This window comes from Hesperophylax consimilis, chromosome 18 (genome assembly GCF_061612785.1).
Source record: "Hesperophylax consimilis isolate HC1 chromosome 18, BYU_Hcon_1.0, whole genome shotgun sequence".
Taxonomy (NCBI): Eukaryota; Metazoa; Arthropoda; class Insecta; order Trichoptera; family Limnephilidae; genus Hesperophylax; species Hesperophylax consimilis.
In genome coordinates, this window is record NC_142853.1 from 25,095,615 (window position 1) to 25,116,897 (window position 21,283).

Here is a 21,283-nt window from a genome sequence, read left to right on the forward strand (position 1 = left end):
GTTTTGGCTGTTTACAAAATCCGGTATGTAAATTATTCCATATCCGCGGCAGTGTTATAGGTTGAAAACAACAAAAAGGTTATATTTATATTTATAAATAAAAATGTTAACGATCGTTTGTTTAAAATCTTAAATATGGGTAAGTTCTTCACCTATTGCTTTGAAATTTTGACACAATGTTGCATTCGAATATGTGTGTGCTTTTATATGTCTATATTATATAGATGTCACCTGTAACAGGTAAAAACATGCTTTTTTGAAAAGCAACAGGCGCTATTGTTTCTCTATCTGCACAGACAGACTGAGCCACAGCAACGCGTGGCGGGGTACAGCTAGTATTCAATAAATGTATGTTGCAAATCAATACAGTTCAAAACAAACAAAAAAATAATGTCAATATACCTACACTACACATCGAAATCTATTTATTTTAATTTTATTAAGGTGAAGCTTAATGCTAAATCACTATTTTGATTAATCTTTATAACGAATTGGTGTACATTATGAATACCAAAAAATATGCTTTAGATGAATTGAAGGTTTTCCTACCATTTCGCTCGAGTAGAATACAAATAAAAAAATAAATTACTCAATAAAAAATGTAAATGTAAACTACTAATAAAAAATTGTATGAACGTGTAAAGAAAACAACTTTATAAAAATACAGTGTTATAGCTAAGATTATCTGTGACAGTTTGACTTGATTAACTTTTTTGCTTTCTTATAAAATTATTTACAAAATAAATAAAAACCAGTTTTTTTATTGAAATCGAACGTTTCTAGACTCCGTTTGTCAAGCGATTGTAATGCCTATTACCTACGATATAAGGTATACCAAGAATAAACACATTTTTGGCTTGTAGCTTCCTCTTAATTGTTCTTCTGGCCGTCAGTTTTCAATCTTGGCTCAAATATTTTTATTCTATCAATAAATTTAATTTGAACATCTAATTTTTTATTTAGTGAGACGTTCGGATTTTTTTTGAAAATTTATCGGCCAAATACAAAACATCACCTCGAAACACATCCTCGGTCTTCTCCTATTACAGAGATCTGAAATATTAGTTAACCGGAAAAAATCATTCACGTTTATTTTTTTACTTTTTGGTAATAAGGCCGTGCTCATTGAAGGAATTGCTCATTGGATGAAGACAGCCAACGTTTCAGATTACAGTGTCTATCATTTATCTATTTATTATTTATTAACGCCCTATTTGACTTTTACATGGCTTTGTAATATTTTATTATGTAAACATAAAAATAAGTATAATCATAAATGTAAGTATATCCTCCAGTAGAAATATCATAAGTTACATTATGCATTCTTTGACACCAATGCGCAAACCATGTAGTAATCAGTAATATATTATATCACTTGTACGTTGTAACTTTTAGTGGGTATTAAAAATAAATCAGATATATTTAGAGCATAAAACAGCATTATAATAAAACTTATAAAAATCATCTGCCCTGGTGAAACAATGCAGGGCTTTCCGAAATGTTACTTCAATGTCTTCATTTTTTCTGATGTTTTGATTAAAAATATGCGTGTGACGGAATCCGGCAAAAGCAAACGTTAAATGAAAAGATATTTGACTATTATTAATCATATATGAAATCATCGCCAAGTTCAAATTTGTTTGTCTCTTTTTCCGTATCTCACACAAACTCGATCGCAAGTTAAAGGTATTCCCTTTATAGATCTGCAATACTTGCAATGATCTGATTTGCTCCACTTTTTGTAGCTGTTCTTAGGTGGTCGCTGGCGGTGCTTCATTGCTTGGCGCGCTTTTTCTTCGCCCGATTCCGATGAGGCAAACGATTCTAAAAAGGCTTCTTGTTCTCGTGTGTATTCATCAGAATCTGTAAGTAGTCGTTGATCATATCCTTCTATGGTATTACCGTGTTCAGTAAATTTTCTGGTAGTAAAAATACCATTTTTTATTGGTAGGTTAATTTCATCCTTAGCAGAAGCTTCATCAACATCATTGTTTATGAGGTCAAGGTCTATTTGATTTGTATCTACTAATGCTGGGTCATAAACAAAAACTTTATTTTCAAACCTTGCTTTCTTTATTTTCTTTCGGGTTGCCGTAAGTAAAATATGTCTTAAAATATGACCCAACTCATAGATTGAACAGAATTCTGCACAAGAATTGATTTGTTTTATCTTTTGAGCTTGGAAACAATTTTCACAGTCCGTAGAGTCGATTCCAGGAGGGGTATGTTGAATTATTCGTTGGATTTTTAGAAAGTTACAGCAGAATTGTTGACACTCTGTGGATGTTCGTGAATTCAAGGTGCAAATTGAACAGTGGAGAACGTTCAAGCCATGATTGTAGTCAGAAGTAAACGGAAGCGCTTCGACGGTTGTTTCGTAAACCTGTCTGATGATTCCCAAGTCGCCTGCAACATTCTGACCCTTGATAAGAAAGAAACCCTGAAAAAGAAAGTACGAGGGATGAGTAAAAGCAACATGGGTGTTGGTATAAAATATCTCTATTATAGACTAGGACTAGGAGCCCCAAAACATAAACATAATTCATCGGATACACGATGAAATCACTTTGTGGTAAGAATTTAATTTACTTTAGCCTTAAGAAAGTGATCCGCCGGTTCGAAACCTGGAGAGCTAGTTATAGAAATTGTGAAACATTTTTTGTGATCCAATATTATATACGAACGAAATGTTCTCTTGCGACAGGGGTCGATTAGTAGATAAAAAACGCTGCTCTACCGACCGTCAGCCAGGTGCTTATTCTGCGATGATGATGAACACTCGACACTGCAGGGTTTTCTGAAACGGTGGTCAAAGAAAAAGAAATCGCAAGACGGCTTTGTTACTATTTAATCTCTCGATCCTGTCATTTATTTTTTGTTTTAAATATTTGAAAATATTAAGTGAGGATCGCATGTTTCACTAAAATTTAATATTTATTATTTTTCCTTGCTTTATGTTTTAATATTCTTAACTACTGTGCCACACGGTTATAAGATTGACGTCACAGCGCCTCTGGGATCATCCGACCATTGCCTAGTGACGACATCAATCCCCGTTAGCCTCAGACCAACCAATGAGAGGCTGAGGAGAAAAGTGTGGCACTATAGGTCAGCAGATTGGTTCGGTATGCGGGCCCATTTCAACGCTTTTCCGTGGTCAGCTGTTTGTTTTCGGACTTCGGACCCTTCAAGATGTGCCCAGGAGATTGGTGAAGTCATCAAATCGGCGATGGATGGCTTCATACAATGGACTATTAAAGAAACTGGTGTGGGCTCAAAGCCGTGGTTCAGTCGACAATGCTCCGAAGCAGTTCGACGAAAAAACGCGGCTTACCGAGCCTACAACACATCTCGAACGCCCGAAAGCAGATCAGCATACAACAAATCGGCAAAGGAATGCAAGAGAATCATTAATAGGTCAAAATTCGAACACGACCTGCAGATCAGCAAAAAGCTGACTGCCTGCCCGCATGGCAGCAGAGCGTTCTGGTCGCTTGCGGGCTCAATAGGTCGGAATTTTTGCAAATCCAGTTTGCCACCTCTTATCAGACCTGACGGCTCACTAGCAAACACCGCCACCGAAAAGGCTAACCTATTAGGGAAAATGTTTGCGGAAAACTCGACCCTCGATGACGGAGGTGCTGTTCCGCCGTCGGTTCCTCACTGCGGCTTCTATATGAAAAAGCGGAGGATCCGGCATCGGGATGTACTCCACGTTATACGGGGGCTCGATGTTAACAAAGCTAGTGGACCTGATGGAATACCTGCCCTGGTATTGCAGAGGTGTGCTGCGGAAATAGTTCCAGTTTTGACAAAGCTCTTCAAAATGTCCCTGAAGTGTGGCACTGTGCCCTCTAGTTGGAAAAAAGCGGTCATTCACCCTATTCTCAAGAAAGGTGACCGCTCCAACCCGGCCAACTACCGCCCCATAGCGATCACATCAGTTCTGTCCAAAGTGATGGAACGTGTAATCAACGACAAACTGCTCACATACCTCGAGAAGAACAAAATTATCAACGACCGTTAATACGGATTCCGGCGGAACCGCTCGTGCGGTGATCTTCTCGCGTATGTGACGCATGTTTGGGGGCGGTGCCTGGAACGTCACGGTGAGACCCAAACGGTCGCACTAGACATATCCAAGGCCTTTGACCGGGTCTGGCACCGAGGACTTGTCAACAAATTGCCTTCTTACGGACTTCCCGCATCCCTGTGTACGTGGATTGCAGACTTTTTAAGGGATAGGTCGATTCAGGCGGTTGCTGACGGTTTCACCTCTTCCTCGCACTCCATAAATGCTGGCGTCCCACAGTAAAAATAATCTCGTCGAATTTAATGTTTCAAAGACCCAATCCTGTCTGATTACGTCTAAAAGGGATCCAAATGATAATCTAGTCTCCTTCAACGGAAGCAATCTTCCGAACAGGCCTTCTATTGATATGCTTGGTGTAACTATAAGTGACCAGCTCAGGTACGGGGGCTCCATCGAAGCCAGAGTAAAGTTGGCCTCTCAGAAGCTGGGCGTACTGTACAGGGCCCGCAGATACTTTAATAGTACACAACTGCTGACCCTGTACAAATCGCAAGTGCGCCCTACTGTCGAATTTGGCAGCCATCTCTGCTCCGGAGCCCCTAAATACCTGAAAAAAACCCTTGACTCTGTGCAAAAACAGGCGGTCCGTTTGATAGATTCCCCAATCTTAACAAACGGACTGCAATCTTTAGAGCACAGGCGTCAGGTAGGTATGCTGTCCTTGTTCTATCGGTATTACAATGGAAGATGCTCTGAGGAACTAGCGTCATTGATCCCTTCGGCGCCCAACATTTGTACACTGTTGACATTTGTCACATGAGAACGGGTCGCTTCTACGATTCGTTCTTAAGTTCAACAGCTCGGCTGTGGAACGAACTGCCGGTCTCTGTGTTTCCTCCCTCCTACAACATGGGACTCTTCAAGACCCATGTTCACTCCTTCCTCTCCACAAAAAGACCCTCCACACAGCATCCCCAAAGATGACATAGGCCCTGAGGGAAATTATTTTCTTCAGGGCCTCCTGTGTGGAGTTAATATAAAAAATAAAAAAAAATACTGTATAAATAAGTTGAGAATAGGCAGTGGCGGTTCGTGCGATGAGGCAGGAGACGCTGTGCCTCCTCTACCAAAATGGAGGAGAAAAGAGGAAAAAGATACACGTATCCATACATCTAAAATATAGTATAACTTTAATTTAAATGTTACCAATTTATAAATTGTATAAAGTTATTTCAATTATAGGTTATTATAGTTTAAAATATTACCCATTGATCTTTTCGTTAGGACTGTGTAACGCGGCGATTTCTGCTCGTCGTGCCGAGCAACACAACGCTAGTGAGGCAGAGACAGGGCCCGCCTCTGAGAGTTGCTGATTTCGTGTAGGTGGGAGGAGTGGGGAAATCACGTCGAATTGAAAGTCGTAGAACCTATCATTTAAGATTAGCTCTAGCGCTCTAGTGACCAAGTTTTTTTGGGTTTTGTGATTATTTGTGATAGTTCGCGACAACACTTATTGAGTACGGCTATTTGGATTAATGGAAGGCAAATTTGCAATTGACGGTCTATCTAGTGTTTGTGTCTGAAGTAATTAACTTGATCATGTTTGCACATTATTATTATGGTTTGATGTAGGTAATAGTTGCGTTGTTTTTTCTCTAGGTATGGATAGGTGTAGGTATATATAACACTCGCTTTAAAAAAAATTGTCCCCTTACCAACCTCACAAACCACCACCGAGTATAGGCATACTTACCATTATTTGATATTTACCTTTACTTGTCCATAAATATTCCAAATTACTGAAAACCTTAACACCGATGGCAAAATATTTAGCTGCATTGCTTACTACGCCGAATGTTATTCAAATCTAAAATCTTTTCAAAGAAAAGAGAAAACTTGTCATGAATCTTTCGAAACTCATACAATTCCTACATTATAATTAAATGGCCATAAAACGGCACTTTACAGGTTTTATACGATGTAAATTAACTTTTAATGGGTAATAATAAGTAATTGCTCTCGAAAACATGGCGCAATATCTTGGTCGATTTTTGTTAACAAATATTAATGGTTCCAATGAACGATTATTGAATTATTTGGCTGCTTGACAAGCGGGAAAGTTTTAGATGAAGAAAAAGTGATTTTAAGGGTAAAAAATACATTTCGTTCTCTAATTTTCCTTTCTTAACCTTCAAGCGGGGGCACGGACCTTTATAATAAAAGAGATCACGCGTGGTCTAATCAATTATTTATCGGATAATTATAAATTTTTTTAAATATTGAAACTTTTTACGCAAAAAAGTGTTTTTAATGTTTTAGCAAAAAAATGTGCCTAGGTAACAATGAATTTAATAAAAAAAGTGTGTTTTATAATAATTACTCTGAAGATTTAATGTTATCATCTGCATCATGGTGAAGGCAATGTTGCCAACTCAGCTTATTTAGGCCAAATTGATGCCATTAGCTGATATACGAGTAATGCGTCCCTCAACGGCTCCAGGCGGTTGGGAGCATTTGGGACCCTTGTGCGGTACATATTCACATAATAACAAATAAATTAAAAACCGGAAGGATAATGGGTGCTCTGTACTGTGGCAATCCTGACACCCAGAGCCTTGATGAGCTTGTATCACCTATTTGCGAAGGCTGCAGTGAAAACGAGCTTCAATCTTACCAGGTTACCTCCTAGACAAGACGCGGTTCGATTTCACTCCTTGCGCATCATCGGTTAAATTTTCCTAGTATACAGTTTATTTATAAACACAAATTGGCTTTCATAATTTTCTCTTCAACCATACATGTACAATCCTGTTACAGATGGGGGTGGTTCGCCTGGGGGTGGTTATCCACCTCACAAGGCCTCAGCCCTAGGATGATGGCCAGAGTCGAAGCACCACAACATCTCTTGCGGAAGATCTCGTGCGGCTGCAAAAGTGGTTGTAGGAACTCGTGCTGCTACAGGAAGACAGGGCTGAAGTACTATTAGGTCTGCAACCACTGCAACGGGCCCGATGCGACAACGTGCCAGACATTGAATTTGAGGTAGATTCCCACTCTCCAGAAAGAGACGAGTTGCCCGATATCGAAATGCTGGAGGATGAATTGTGGACAGATATCACAGAAGATATCGACGATCCTGCCGCAGGTGTTTCCAGTGGAGAAACCGAAGACGCTCAACCAGGACCTTCCAAGATGGCAAAATATACTCAAACAATATAAGTCTTCTTCTGTTTTGCATCATTATGACTGTTAACTGAACTAACTTTTAGTTAATTTTGAATAAATGTTTTGAAAATGACATTAAAATAATCATTCATTATTCTCATTTTAATAATAACATATCATTTATTTAGCGCAATTTAGTGTAATTTCACTTCAAGTGTGCTTTACTATAACAAACTTAAAAATGGTAATTTAGTATTAGTGGTCATGTTCTTAAAATTATTCCTAGTGTGTCTTACCCAATACAGATCTAATATTATAACACTAAATATACTGTTAATACAAAGTGATGAAAAAACTTAGAATAACAATAACAGCAGGACAGGACAAAACAAGAACATTAAAACTAAAGATTGTATACAGGGTGTATCGGCACTAACCCGACAAACTTTAACCAGCTATTCCTTAGCACATTTGGAGTAAAAAATGTTATGGGCACTTTGCTGTCCGGTAGCATTTTTTTTTCAATTAAAAAAAAAAAAAATTAAAAATTTCCACACTACATCACTGTCATTGGCATTGCTTTTCGTGTTCAACAGCTGTTATAAGCAAGTATGTCAAAGAGCGTCTTCACTCTTTCGCACACACTAAATAATAATAGTTAAAAATGAGACGAATGGTGCCGTGCCATTTCGTTGTGATTGTAAAAGTGCGCCAATATAGGTACACACGTGCATTATTCAACGGAATTCGAATAAAATATTACCAGATGGGTTTTCAAACTTTGACTTTGTGGTGAAAATATGAATAACAAATTTTTTATTAAAAAAAAAACGTTACCGGACAGCAAAGTGCACATAAGATTTTTTACTCCAAATATGCTAAGGAATAGCTGGTTAAAGTTTGTCGGGTACGTGCCGATACACCCTGTATACTGTTTAAACAAAGTGATGATAAAACTTAGAATAACAATAACAGCAGGACAGGACAAAAGAAGAACATTAAAACTAAAAGGTAATAAAAAACAGAAGGCAGTTTGTGCTCAGAAATGATAATCTTCTGAGCAGACATTTTAAAAAAGTACAATAAGGAGGCAATTGAAACCAAACAATTACCGGAAGTTTTAGAAAATGGCTTATTATAAAATATTGAAAAGAAGTTAAGTTTTATGAATGGTAAGATTTTTTAAATAATTTAGTTTTTAAAGCCCGTTTAAATTGAGCCAAATTCTGGAGATTAAAAAGAGCTGAGTGAAGTCTATTTCAGATGAGCGGGCCTGTTACACGAAAAGAGCGATCATAGTAAACGACTCGATTAGACGATTACTAGATCTGCTGACCTTAGAGTATTGCTTAAGTTTTGTCGGACACATAGTTCCGATATATAGGCCGGCGCCATTCCTTGCAATGCTTCGAAGGTAATTAAGCAGATCTTAAACTCTTCCCTTCTCGATCCCTTAGAAGTGTTATTGTTATCAACAGTATTAATAGATTTACATTATTATTTAATTTAAGATTCACCAAAAAACATTCTCACCGCAGCACTAAAAACTGACTGGATTCTATTGATTTGTTTCTGAGGTAGGCCGGCATATTTACTATTGCAATAGTCCATACATGAGACGACGAACGAATTTATGTGTGACCTTGCTCCATCAGAGGGAAGGCATCTCCTGATTGATTTTATCTGCCTTAGATGGAAAAAGCCAGAAAACAGCTTTTGAAATGTGCGATTCAAGAGAATTCCATAGTGAAACCCAAAATTTCATTTCTGCTGAAGGGATTATATATGTACGAAGTCAAGGAGAGCTTGCCTTCCAGGGGAAGCTATCCAAATAAATTCTGTCTTTGTCGGATTAAGTTTAAGTTTATGTAATAAGTTTTATGAATGGTAAGATTTTTCAAATAATTTAGTTTTTAAAGCCCGTTTAAATTGAGCCAAATTCTGGAGATTAAAAAGAGCTGAGGGAAGTCTATTTCAGATGAGCGGGCCTGTTACGCGAAAAGAGCGATCATAGTAAACGACTCGATTAGACGAAAATTTACCTAATATGTATAGACAAAGACACAATATGCAACTCTTATATTGTGCTGAGGGCCTGCTCCCTATAAAAGGTTTATTTTGGTTCCTTACCATTAAAGATAACTGGGGCGATAGTACTTATAAAAAACCACTGGTACATAGTCACAGCACACGTCTTACAGAAAAAAGGGCTGAAAATACCTAAAATAACAAATTAGTATGGAAGCCGAACGTTGGATTACTGTGTACCAGTGATTTTTAAAAAGCTCAAAAATAAATTTGTTTTTTCAGAAAATAAGAGTTTAAGCATGAAAACTGTAAAGATGTGGCTTATAAATGAAAAATCTGTATATCTATAAAAAATAGAGCAAACAAAGAAGAAAAGGAAAGACATTATTTGAAAGTTTTAATTCTAATATAAATTAATGTATTTTTTTTTTTTTTCTATCTAGCTTTTTATTTCCAGAAAAAAAATAATTAAAATAACATTTTTCACTTAGTTAACTAGAATTTTAATTCTATTGCATTGTGCTACAGTACGATGTTATTCACTTTCAATGTGTGTTATCGTATATGTCTTACTTTTGAATGTGTGTTATCTGTGTGCTATATTGTCTTGTACTTTTGAATGTACGTTATCGTATTGTCATTCAAAGTGTTAGTGTACTTGGGACGCTTTGGTGAGTTCTATGATTGTATGTAAGAGTCTGTTATTTATTTTATATAACGGGAGACTTATATTGTATTATAATTGTATATTGAGATAGAACCTGCAGACAAGCAGCCATGTGGCAGCTTTGTGGGACTATTTATACATTGTCTAAAAAAAAAAAAAATGTTAAAATTTCAGTCAATAAAGATCAGCTTAAAAAAAAAAAAAAAAAAGTAAAAGGTGCAAATATTACTAGATAAATAAAGTCCTTTCAGAAATTTTGATATAGATGGAGAGGAAGGGAAGGGGTTTATGGTCATGAAAAGTTCAGATAAGACTTGGATAATGTAACACAAAGAACAGTAGCTAGAAATGAGTAATATTAAAAAGGTGGGTGGTGATTTTCTTCTCGTGGTGAGGGTCTCCTCGGCCTTTGTTCAGAGTCCATTGGAATATGGGATGGAACATTTCCCGATGAAAATAGGCCTACGGGGTAGAAATTACCAAACAAAATCTGACTTCGAAAAAATTGATAATTTTTTAAAAGACATATTTTGGAAACTAGTGGGTCTACAAAGACGGTGCTAGGCTTTGTAGCAGATTAAGGACGGGTTGTTTCGGAGAATTTGTACAATTCATCAAATTTCAACGTTCATTTTCAAATTCTGTGAAAGATTTTTTCAAGTTCTGTTTTTATTTCAGTTTTGTCAAGCAACTAGCCTACAATGATATAATAACGGAACTTGAATAGGACTTTCACAGAACCCGAAAATGAACGTTGAAATTTGATGAATTGTTCAAATTCTCCGAAACAACCCGTCCTTAGTCTACTTTGAAAACAGTTCTATCGAAAGTTAGTCCTTCAGGGTTAAAATTGCAAAAAACTGATTTTTGAAAATGTCGCGTTCATCGCTCGAGGTCGGAAACTTGTATTATTCATTGGGACATGATAAACAAATCACAAAAAAAAAAATCAGAACTACCGGATCTGACGCAAAGTCTGATGTACATGGCTACTGGACTATAATTGTATTGGATTGTCGGATTCGGGCGACATCGACACCCGCCACATCCTCCTTCCTACTTCCCGCACGGAAACTACATTTTACACTGATTTTGCAAGGAATCTGTCAATGTTCACGAAGAATTTTTGGAGTTAGATTAATTTTCATTTTATTTTGAACATCAAGGGTGCCAAATTTCATCATGATTCTTATGTGCAAGGCTTGGGTTCGAATTTGGAAAGCAGTTTTCTTGGAACCAATGGCGCCGAACGGACTGAAATTTTGGATACGTACGAATAATTATGCTCTGAAGTGGAATCAATGACAAAATCTCAGTAAAGAGGTATTTTTGGAAAAATCATTCTTACGGGAACGGCTTGGGTTCGAACTTTGAAAGCCGTTTTCTCGGGATATGTGTCGCCGAATGGACTGAAATTTTGGATACTTCCCTACTGTGAATTATGGCCTGTAGTGCAATCAATGACAAAATCTCAGTAAAGTTACATTTGTGGAAAAATCATGATTCTTACGGGCACAAAAAACCACATTAATAGAAAAAAAGATATCCCATAAAAATAAGCACATCAAACCTTGGATTACACAAAACATCATCAACTGTATAAGGAAAAGAGATGAAATACATTTAAAAGTTAAAAAAGACCCCTACGATATATTTAAATTAAGATTCTATAAAAGATACAGAAATGTAAGTAAAAATGTTATTCGCAATGCCAAAGAAAACTACTATAAAAGGAAAATAGAAGAATGTAACAATGACTCCAGAAAAATATGGAAGGTTATAAAAGAAATCACTAACTCTGAACCCTCCTACAACAAGAAAATGATTGGAGAATTAAACATTGACATGATTCCAACTTCCTTTGCAGAGCATCCTGACAAAATTATGGAATATATTAACACTTTTTTCACTAACATAGGCTCGAAATTGGCAAATAAAATCACAAAACCAATTACTAATGAAAAGGAAATAGAAAATAATGAAGTCTCAATCCAAGATAGCACACTAAATCTAAACCAAATAACTAGCAACGAACTAAGAAAAGTGATTGCTTCACTAGATAACAACACTTCTTCAGGAAATGATCCTATCTCAATCAAAACTATAAAACATCTCCAAGAGGAGTTGATCCTCCCCCTGACATACCTTATAAACCTCTCTATATCAAAGGGGATATTTCCTTCTTGTCTAAAAAATGCTACAGTTGTAGCAATTTATAAAAATGGAAGCAAAAATGACATAAATAATTATCGCCCTATAAGTATCCTAAGAACTTTCTCAAAAATCCTGGAAGAAAAATTTGAAAAGCCAAATCGTCCACTTTCTGGAAATTAATAAAAAAATTTCCCCGACACAATATGGATTTCGGGAAAGTTTGAGTACCGTGGACGCAATTGAACATTTTACAAGAATGGCCATAAAAAATTTAGACAATGGAAAAAAATGTCTGGCTGTTTTTATAGACCTAAAAAAAGCCTTTGACACAATAGATCATAAAATTCTTCTCACAAAACTTTAAAAAATTGGCATATCTGGCACTCCACTAAATTTACTGATGACGTACTTGACAGGACGAACACAAGTACAAATAGGCCAACAAAAAAGCAATCCTCTTCCAATAAACTAAGGCGTCCCTCAAGGAAGTGTCTTGGGACCAATCTTATTTCTCATCTATATAAATGAAATTACCAAACTTCCCATCAATGGAAATATAATTAGTTTTGCCGATGATACTGTTATGTTATTCCACGAAAAGGACTGGATGGACACTTATAAAGAGGCTGAACATGGACTAACTGCACTTCAAAATTGGCTTCGGATGAACTCTCTTACGCTCAATATAATTAAAACTAATTATCTAGCCTTTTCAATAAACTCAAGAGGTCAACCGGGTAAAGAATACACTCTAAAATTGCACGAGTGTCAAAACAATAAGTCACATTGCTCTTGCCCTATTATAACAAAGGCAAAAAGTATTAAGTATCTTGGAGTGGAAATAGACGAAAACCTTAGATGGGACATACACATAAATGAACTCACTAAAAAGCTTACGAGACTTGTACATTTCTTCAAAAACCTAAGAAACATACTACCTAGGAAAGACATAGTTCATTCCCGTCTTGAGTACGAAATTCTAGTATGGGGATCTGCTACAGCAAATAATATTAACCACTTAGATATTGCTCAAAAGAGCATTATAAAAACCATACTAAAATTACCCATCAGAACCCCCTCAAAAGATATTTTCAAGTGTTTTGACATTCTAAATTTAAAACAAATATATTTATTTATTTATTTATTTAATTCAAAAAACAGTTTTTACATAAAAAGCATACTCTGCACATCTCACTAGGGCATTCCTGTATCAAGATGTGCAGCTTTACAATAATATCATTTAAAAAAATACATATATGTAAATTTAAAATAATAACAACATTAAATTAAATTTAAACAAAAAAAGAAAAGTTTATGACACGGACGTTTCGAGACCGGTAGACAAAAATAAACAAAATTTTAGTAACAAATATATGAAAAAAATTTATGAAAAAAATAAAAAAACAAAAAACAAAAAAAGTCAACAAAAGAAGCATTATTAAGTATGTTGGCAACAATAATATTCTTCTGTTAACTAAAGTACAAGGTACCTGTGCTGGCTTATCAGACACAAGCATAGGGTAACCATACTAACAATTACAACATGGATAGTATGAATAATAGATTATAAGAAAAAATAAACATAACTAAATAAAAAAAGGTAAATAATAACCGATAGGTAAGTAGATAATATTATAATAAAAAGTAAGTAAGTAAATATTTTAGCTAGACAATAATTAAAGTAAATATTAATACGATAATTAAGTAGATAATAATAATAATAAGTAACATAATAATAAATAACCAAAAGTTATTTTAGAAGTAAATAAGTGCATGCGCAGTAAGTAAATAAGGATTGTATCGAAACAGAGCTTCCACAAGGAATTATGATATAAGCGACAACATGGGTGATCCAAAATCATCATTCTCAGCTAGTACGGAGATTTTGACCATTTTCTTGAATGAATTTAACGAACCTATAGTTTTTATATTTTCTCCAAGCATATTATATAGCAACGGAGCTTTATATGAAAAACTCCTTTGTCCGAAGGATGTTCTGGTATACACCGGCTGATACATTAAAGAAGAACCCATTCTAGTGCTGCGCACTTGTTGAGATCTTTTAGCAGTAATAGTGTTGTTGAAAAATTTACAGAGAACCTGTATTATGTACAACTGCCTTATTGTCATAATTTTGCTTTCACTATATAATAACTTTGATGGATACATAAAATTTCTCCTATACATTATTTTTAAAATTAATTTTTGACAACATTCAAAGGCTCTAAGGTAGTCTTGTTACAAGAACCCCAACAGACAACATTATATGAAAGCATTGATTGAACTAGAGCATAATATACAGTTTTTAATGTAACTTTGTCCAATATGTTTCTTAGATTTTTGAAAATGTAGGCTAGCCTTCTTATTTTGTTTCTTAATGTAGTAATGTGATTGTTCCATTTTAAATTTGTATCAATAATTAAACCCAGGTATTTGATGTTGTCTACTCTTTCCAAAGATTGACAGTTACACTCCTGCACACAACAATGTATTTTTAATGAACGTTCCAAAGATGGTTGATTTACAGAGGAAATGCTAAAAGTAATATATTTAGTTTTGTTCATGTTTAAGGTTAACAAGTTTTGATCAAGCCAATTTTTGACTGCCCTTAATCCTGCCTCGCACTTAGCATACGTTTCGTTCCACGTGTCAGCAGCAAACACCAAGACAGTGTCATCTGCAAATACAATTGAAGATCCAGAAAATTTCAGTTTACAGAGGTCGTTAATATATAACAAAAATAGAATTGGACCCAGAACACTACCTTGAGGAACACCATATACAATTGATTTATTTGAGCTAATGTGATCATTAATTATTACTCTCTGTGTTCTATTTTCAAGATATGATCTGAACCAATCTAAAGATTTATTAACAATACCCATTGAACTGAGTTTTTTTAAGAGTAAACCGTGGGATACGGTATCAAATGCCTTAGACAAGTCTAAAAAGACGGCCATTGCTTTATTGCCAAGAATATTTTAATACATCATTTTAAAAACAGAAAATCTCCTAATGAAACTCGGATACATGATACAAGAGCCTCAAAAAGGGATATACGAGATGTTCAAGACAAGTTTTGGCCAAAGAAACCACATATATCTGGCAACCAAACTTTACAACATCCTTCCTCCAAGTTTGAAAAAGATAGAAAAGATAAATAAGCTTAAGGAAAAAATCAAAACATGGGTGAAAGAAATTAATGCAGACATACTAGAAAATGTACTAAAAACATCATAGAAACTAAATAACAGAAAATCAAAAAAATATACCAGTCCGCCTCAGCACAGGACTACCTAGTAAGGAGGACTAAGAAGAAACTATATGAATGAAATATTATAGATTTTTATATAATGTAAATCTCATCAAACCTTATTAAATAGACACTAATTAAAAAAAAAAAATGCAAGACTTGGGTTCGAACTTGGAAAGCCGTTTTCTCGGAATATATATCGGCGAATGGACTGAAATTTTGGATACGTAATAAGCATGATGGTCTAAACATATTCTGAACTGGAGTGATTGGGAGTGATGTAATCATCGAAAACCGAGTGCAGTATGTACCGCATAATGTACCGAGAGCCCACCGATCATACCTCCATGGTTTTTACCCGGTCACATAAAGACATAAATAAACTATCACAAAAAACACAACTTATTACCCATAAATATTACCTGTCTTACGCAGTGTTGCCAACGGATCTTGGCGATCTTGGCCTAATGTCGCCGTTTTTCAAACATTAAGTAGCCTAATGTAGCCGAATTTCAGTTGTAGTAATTCTAATGAAATCGCATAAATTCTGCCCACATATTCCCCACAAATATTCTACGTGAGCTTGATTTCCCCTTTTATTATTCGAAATCCATGGGGGGGGGGGGTTGTTAGAGAATTTCTGTAAAACATAACCCCACAAAAAAATCAAATTGAGCGCTCCCCACAAAATATATATATATTTTTTTTAATTATTATTTGTGATTTAAATAACTTGTCTCTGAAGTAGCCTAATAGGCGACCAGTCGCCTTTTAGATTTTTTCGTCGCCGATTCTCGTTCTAAGTAGTCTAAATGGCGATAAATCGCCTTCGTTGGCAACACTCGTCTAACATGTACTTTTGGGTGAGTTACAATTTTTTAGCATTGGTCGCTTGGGGGAAATCCCGAAATCAGGAATGTATTTCACCACGAGTTCACCGTTCACAATGTCTATTTATTTAATTAGTTGCCTTCACTTACACCGTAAAATGCCGAAAAAATAAATTATTGAGTTGTGTGAGAATGTCTTCTCCCCCATCTCATTGATCTGAAAGAACTTGTTTTTGAATTTTTTATTCATAAATTTACATTATTATTTCATTTAAAACGGGTTCAAAAAATTAAACATAGCTGTAGTAAAACATAAAATACTTTTTTCAAAACTACTTTAAAATGATCGTTTTAATAAAGCACTGTGGGTAATTTAATCAAGTACCGTTGTTTTATTTAAATTCTCAGTAAAAAAGCTTAGGAAAAACATATTTCCATATAGTTTTTTATCCTTCAAAACATGGTAAAGCATGATTTATTACCGCTGAAACGCATACTTATTTTTTTTCGGATATGGCATCACTGGTAAAAGAACCAGAGAAGCCCGCCTAATTTTTGACGTAAAATAATAACCTTAAATTTTAGAAATCGTTACCGTTTACCGGCTTTATCGGTATTAATTTTATTAATGGTAGAGTTTTGAAGGGGGTCTTTATTTCGTATTTTTATGTAATTGCATTACATTCCGAAATCGTACGAGAAAATTACTTACTGCTTGGTGAGCAGTCGCAAGCAGTCGTAATGTAAGCCTTTGGCTGCCAAGCCGTTGATATCGACTGTTATTAGTTACTTAGTGCAGTTTATAATTTTAGGTTAAGAGACAAAATCTTCGGTGCTAACGATGCCAGGGGTCAGGGGAGGGCTATTCTATTGGCAGAGAGCGCTGCGGGCTTGTGGGGTGAACCGCGCGCCCGACAGGTCGGCCCGAGGCGCGCACAGCGTGCCCGGTACGGTGCTCGGCGTTCCTGCTGTGTCCGACATGAAGAGGCTTCTGCGCCTGGGAGGCTGCGCCCCCGAGGACGGTTACGCCTGCCTCACCAGCTCCTGCCCGGCCTGCAAAGCCACCAAGAGGAAGGAGATCGGATCCGTGTTCATCAACAAAACGACAGGTTTACCTCTCATTCAGACATTCTAGTGGCAATAAACCTGCAGAATTGCGACGAGGATGATGAGTAATGTGCGTTTGTGGTGCGCAGGGTTCTACTGCTGCTCGGGCTGCCGACGCCAGGGCCAGTGGGCGGCGCTACAGAAGTACCTGCCCTCTGCTGCTGGGGGCCCCGCACGTCCTCCGTCAATTGGAGATGATCCTGAGGGACCGAAAGAGCCCTATCTGCCTTGGAGCCAGGCGGAGAGAGACAGCCAGAGTCTAGCAGAAACACACGCTGAGGAAGTCTTGCAGAGGTTTAACTTGCCAGTTTGTATAATTTATGATATTTAAATTGACATTTTGCCTAGCATGTCGGTTCTAGTATTGGCAGGTGTAGGGAACATCTATAAACCATAAATCTTCTCATATTCAGAAAATCATATAAATACACAGTTTATTACTAGATTGCACTATGTTTTTTCCCGCTTTTAACTTATATTTATTTGAATATCGCTTTATTAGGTTTCATCTGTTCTACCCATAGAAATTTGATTTGACACTCATTATGTATATATTGTGGCACCACCCTTATTTATGTGATATATTTTTAGATAATTCCTGAAGCCGGCAAGGTGCTGAGAGACATGCGTGTTTCTGGAGACACCTTGCTATTCCCCCTGAGGGACTTGTCGGGGCGGGTGTCCGGCCTGCGCCAGCTGCTGCGCTCTCACCCAGGTAGGGGCACCCTTCGACAAACATTGTGTCTGTCCATTAGATTGTTGATATATTGTTCACATCGTTCCATTGTTCATATTCTAGATGAGCCATGCCAGGAGCGCACCGAGGGAAGTGGGTTGCTGCAACTGGGCGGGGGGACGCGCTCCGCCACCATCGTGCCGTCAGCCGGGGACGCCATTGCGCTTCTCGCTGCCAAAGTCAGTGGTAAGACCCTTTGACTATATACATAATATACACTTGAATTCGGTAGTAAGACCCTTTAACCATATAATATACACTTGAATTCGGTTGTAAGACCCTTTGAACATTTAATATACACTTGAATTCAGTGGTAAGACCCTTTGACTATGTAATATACACTTGAATTCAGTGATAAGACTTACCCCCACAAACGAGTCTGAAAATGCCACATTGACAATTTTTTGTCCTTTGAATGAAGGGGTGGCGGTGTGCCTCCCGCATGGATTCAGCCGCCTGCCGCAGGAAGAGCTGCCGGCCCTAGAGAGGTTCTCCCGCCTCACGCTGTGGGGAGCCGCAGACACGCTGGAGTCGGCGCGCAACCTCGCTCGTAAGCTGGGCGACAAGCGGTGCCTGCTGGTGAGGTGAGATACGCCCCTATCTACCATTGTGTCTACACGCCGTGTGTGTTAAACTCTAATGTTCCTGCATATATACAGGTGGGAAGATGGTCCGCTGGCAGCGCTGCGCAGTGGAGAGGACCTGCGTGTGCTGGGCGCTGCAGCCAAGCCCGTGTGGCACAAGGCCATCACCTCCTTCTCAGCCCTGCGCGAAGATGTGCTGGCCGACCTGCGCAACATAGAGAAGGTACCCCTCCAAGTGAAGTGTGACAACTAACAGTGTTTGTCTTGTCATACAAGTACCTACCTTTAATATATATTATTTCTAAAGGATGTAAAGTGCACTAACTTCGGGAGGTGATTCTACGTGAATGAGTAAAAGTAAAAATGATGAATAACTTTTTATCGAAATCCAACACGCTAAGGTACTTTTCAGGTAAATAAGTTGAATTATTTGTATGAAAAAATATTTTTGTATGGGAAAAAAACAAGGGAATTACAAAAAAATACTCACATAATAGGTACTTTAACTATGTAAAATTTAATATCACTTAATATAACCTTGTCACTTGTCATAAAATGTACTGTGAATGTCAAATGTAATAAATCGATAATTAATACTAAAAATAAGTGTAATTTTTTATTTGAGAGCATATTTTGAGTTTTTTAGTGTGTACACTGGTAATGATATAAGTGGCATTGTACGCAGGTGCAAGGGATTAAGTGGAAGCGATTCCCGGCACTCACTCGGCTGCTGCGAGGCCATCGGCGCGGGGAGCTGACGGTGCTCACCGGCCCCACTGGCTGCGGCAAGACTACATTCTGCAGCGAGTACTCCTTGGACCTGGCCTTGCAAGGAGTAAGTAGCTATCTTTAGAGCTGGGGACTCACTTGGCCAACCCTAACCTAACCACTAATATGGGGCCATCGGCGCGGGGAGCTGACAGTAGTCACCTAACCTAACCAGAGCGTGTTGGTTGTTATTGCAGGTGACGACACTTTGGGGTAGTTTTGAGATTCGCAACTCGAGGCTGGCGCGGACGATGCTGCAACAACTGGCAGGTATTCCTTTGGATGAGAATATTCATCTTTTTGATGAGTAAGTACTAATACGCATTATTGCTTACCATATTTGTCACGAATGTTTTCTGGCACTAAGGGCATAGACAAATATCACTTTTTTCGTTTTTCGGCGAACATCTAATAAAACAATGTTCCCCGCTATTCCCCAGATATGCAGATGAGTTTGAGAAGCTCCCAATCCACTTTCTGACCTTCCACGGGCAGCAGTCTATCAAGGATGTGATGGAGGTGGTGGAGCACGCATTCTACGTGCACGATGTGGCGCACGTGATAGTGGACAACGTGCAGTTCATGCTGGGCATGGGAGACGAGCCTTCCCGCTCCATGGACCGTTACTGGAGACAGGATGCCGTGATTGCTGCATTCAGAGGGTTCGCCACCAGGAACAACTGTCATGTCACATTGGTCATGCATCCCAGGAAGGTAATTGCACAATTATCAGACGCTTGATTGAGCGGACTGCAATACCCTGCTCGCACTGATACTATCCTTACACCCTTTCAGGAGCGTGACGCTGAGGACCTGTCCACCAACTCCATATTTGGGTCCGCCAAGGCCTCGCAGGAAGCCGACAGCGTCCTCATCATCCAAGACAAGCGACTCACCAGCGTCCGGGGGAAGAAATACCTCCAGGTACGTCGAGCTGAAGAATAACTATAACATACGTACTCTATTGATTACTTGTGACTAAAATGCTTTTACTTGCAGGTGGCCAAGAATCGTTACAGCGGAGACCTGGGAATAGTTCCGCTAGACTTTGACAAGGGGGCATTGAGTTATGCTCAAAAGAAGAAAGACAAAGACAGCAAGCCACACAAGGAGGAGGATAGCAATATAGAATCTCACAGTGAACTAGTCTTACCGCCCTCTGTACAGCATTGAGGTCCCGCCAAACCATTGCTGTGTTCCACAAATTCATTACATACCTATCTAACTAACCATCACGCCGTTTCCTAAAGGGGTAGGCGGAGAGGATGGACCGCCATACAACTCGGTCTTGCCACACACTCCTTGCCTCATTCACATTCATACATGTTCTTCTATTATTCTGATTCTTGACAAGGCCCGACTCAAGTATCTGATTCACTTGAAAGTGCAATCTATGTCTTCTTCGGGCGTCTCCGACTTATTCTACCATTCACATTTACGTCATATTACACTCCTTTCTTTATTAATTTACTCTACATGCCCAAACCATCTGAGCATCCCTTTATTAATCTTAGAAACTGCGTACATCAGCCTTGCATTCTTTGTAGATCCCCACATTCCTCACATGATCATACATGGTTTTACACACATACACCTCAGGAATCTCATTTCTATAGCATTCAGTCTACTTTCATCCTTCCTCTGCCAGTTCCATGCCTCACTGCCATACATCAGATAGGTTCTTGCACTCCTTTGTGGACTGATAGCTTCGCTTCTTTGGACAGCATTCATATACCTACATATTAATATATGTATCTACCTCATTGTTACACTTAGGATGGGTTGTTTCAGAGAATTTAAACAATTCGTCAAATTTCAAAGTTGATTTTCAAGTTCTGTGAAGATTCTATTCCAGTTTTGTGAAACAACTGGCCAATAATGATATAATAACGGAACTTCATAAGAACCATCACAGGACTTGAAATACAACTTCGAAATTTGATGAATTGTTCAAATTC

The 21,283-nt window shown here is 37.7% G+C and overlaps 1 protein-coding gene across 1 annotated transcript; it reads left to right on the forward strand.

Annotated features, from left to right (window-relative positions):
- The first annotated feature begins 16,774 nt into the window (after positions 1 to 16,774).
- mtDNA-helicase (mitochondrial DNA helicase) lies at positions 16,775 to 21,074 on the forward strand. The gene is made up of 12 exons (XM_089642456.1): positions 16,775 to 16,848; positions 16,943 to 17,239; positions 17,327 to 17,544; positions 17,829 to 17,952; positions 18,037 to 18,159; positions 18,395 to 18,557; positions 18,633 to 18,780; positions 19,243 to 19,392; positions 19,523 to 19,632; positions 19,766 to 20,039; positions 20,121 to 20,249; positions 20,325 to 21,074. Exons 2-12 carry the CDS (start codon positions 16,972 to 16,974, stop codon positions 20,496 to 20,498), a joined length of 1,881 nt encoding a protein of 626 aa, XP_089498582.1. The 5' UTR covers positions 16,775 to 16,848; positions 16,943 to 16,971; the 3' UTR covers positions 20,499 to 21,074.
- Positions 21,075 to 21,283: the final 209 nt, after the last annotated feature.

Excerpts from the sequence above, each read along its gene's own strand:
- mtDNA-helicase (XM_089642456.1), top strand. The coding sequence starts at position 16,972 with ATGCCAGGGGTCAGGGGAGGGCTATTCTATTGGCAGAGAGCGCTGCGG. Across the intron at positions 17,953-18,036 it reads GCTGCTGCGCTCTCACCCAG|ATGAGCCATGCCAGGAGCGC; the intron begins GTAGGGGCACCC and ends TTCATATTCTAG. Across the intron at positions 18,558-18,632 it reads AAGCGGTGCCTGCTGGTGAG|GTGGGAAGATGGTCCGCTGG; the intron begins GTGAGATACGCC and ends GCATATATACAG.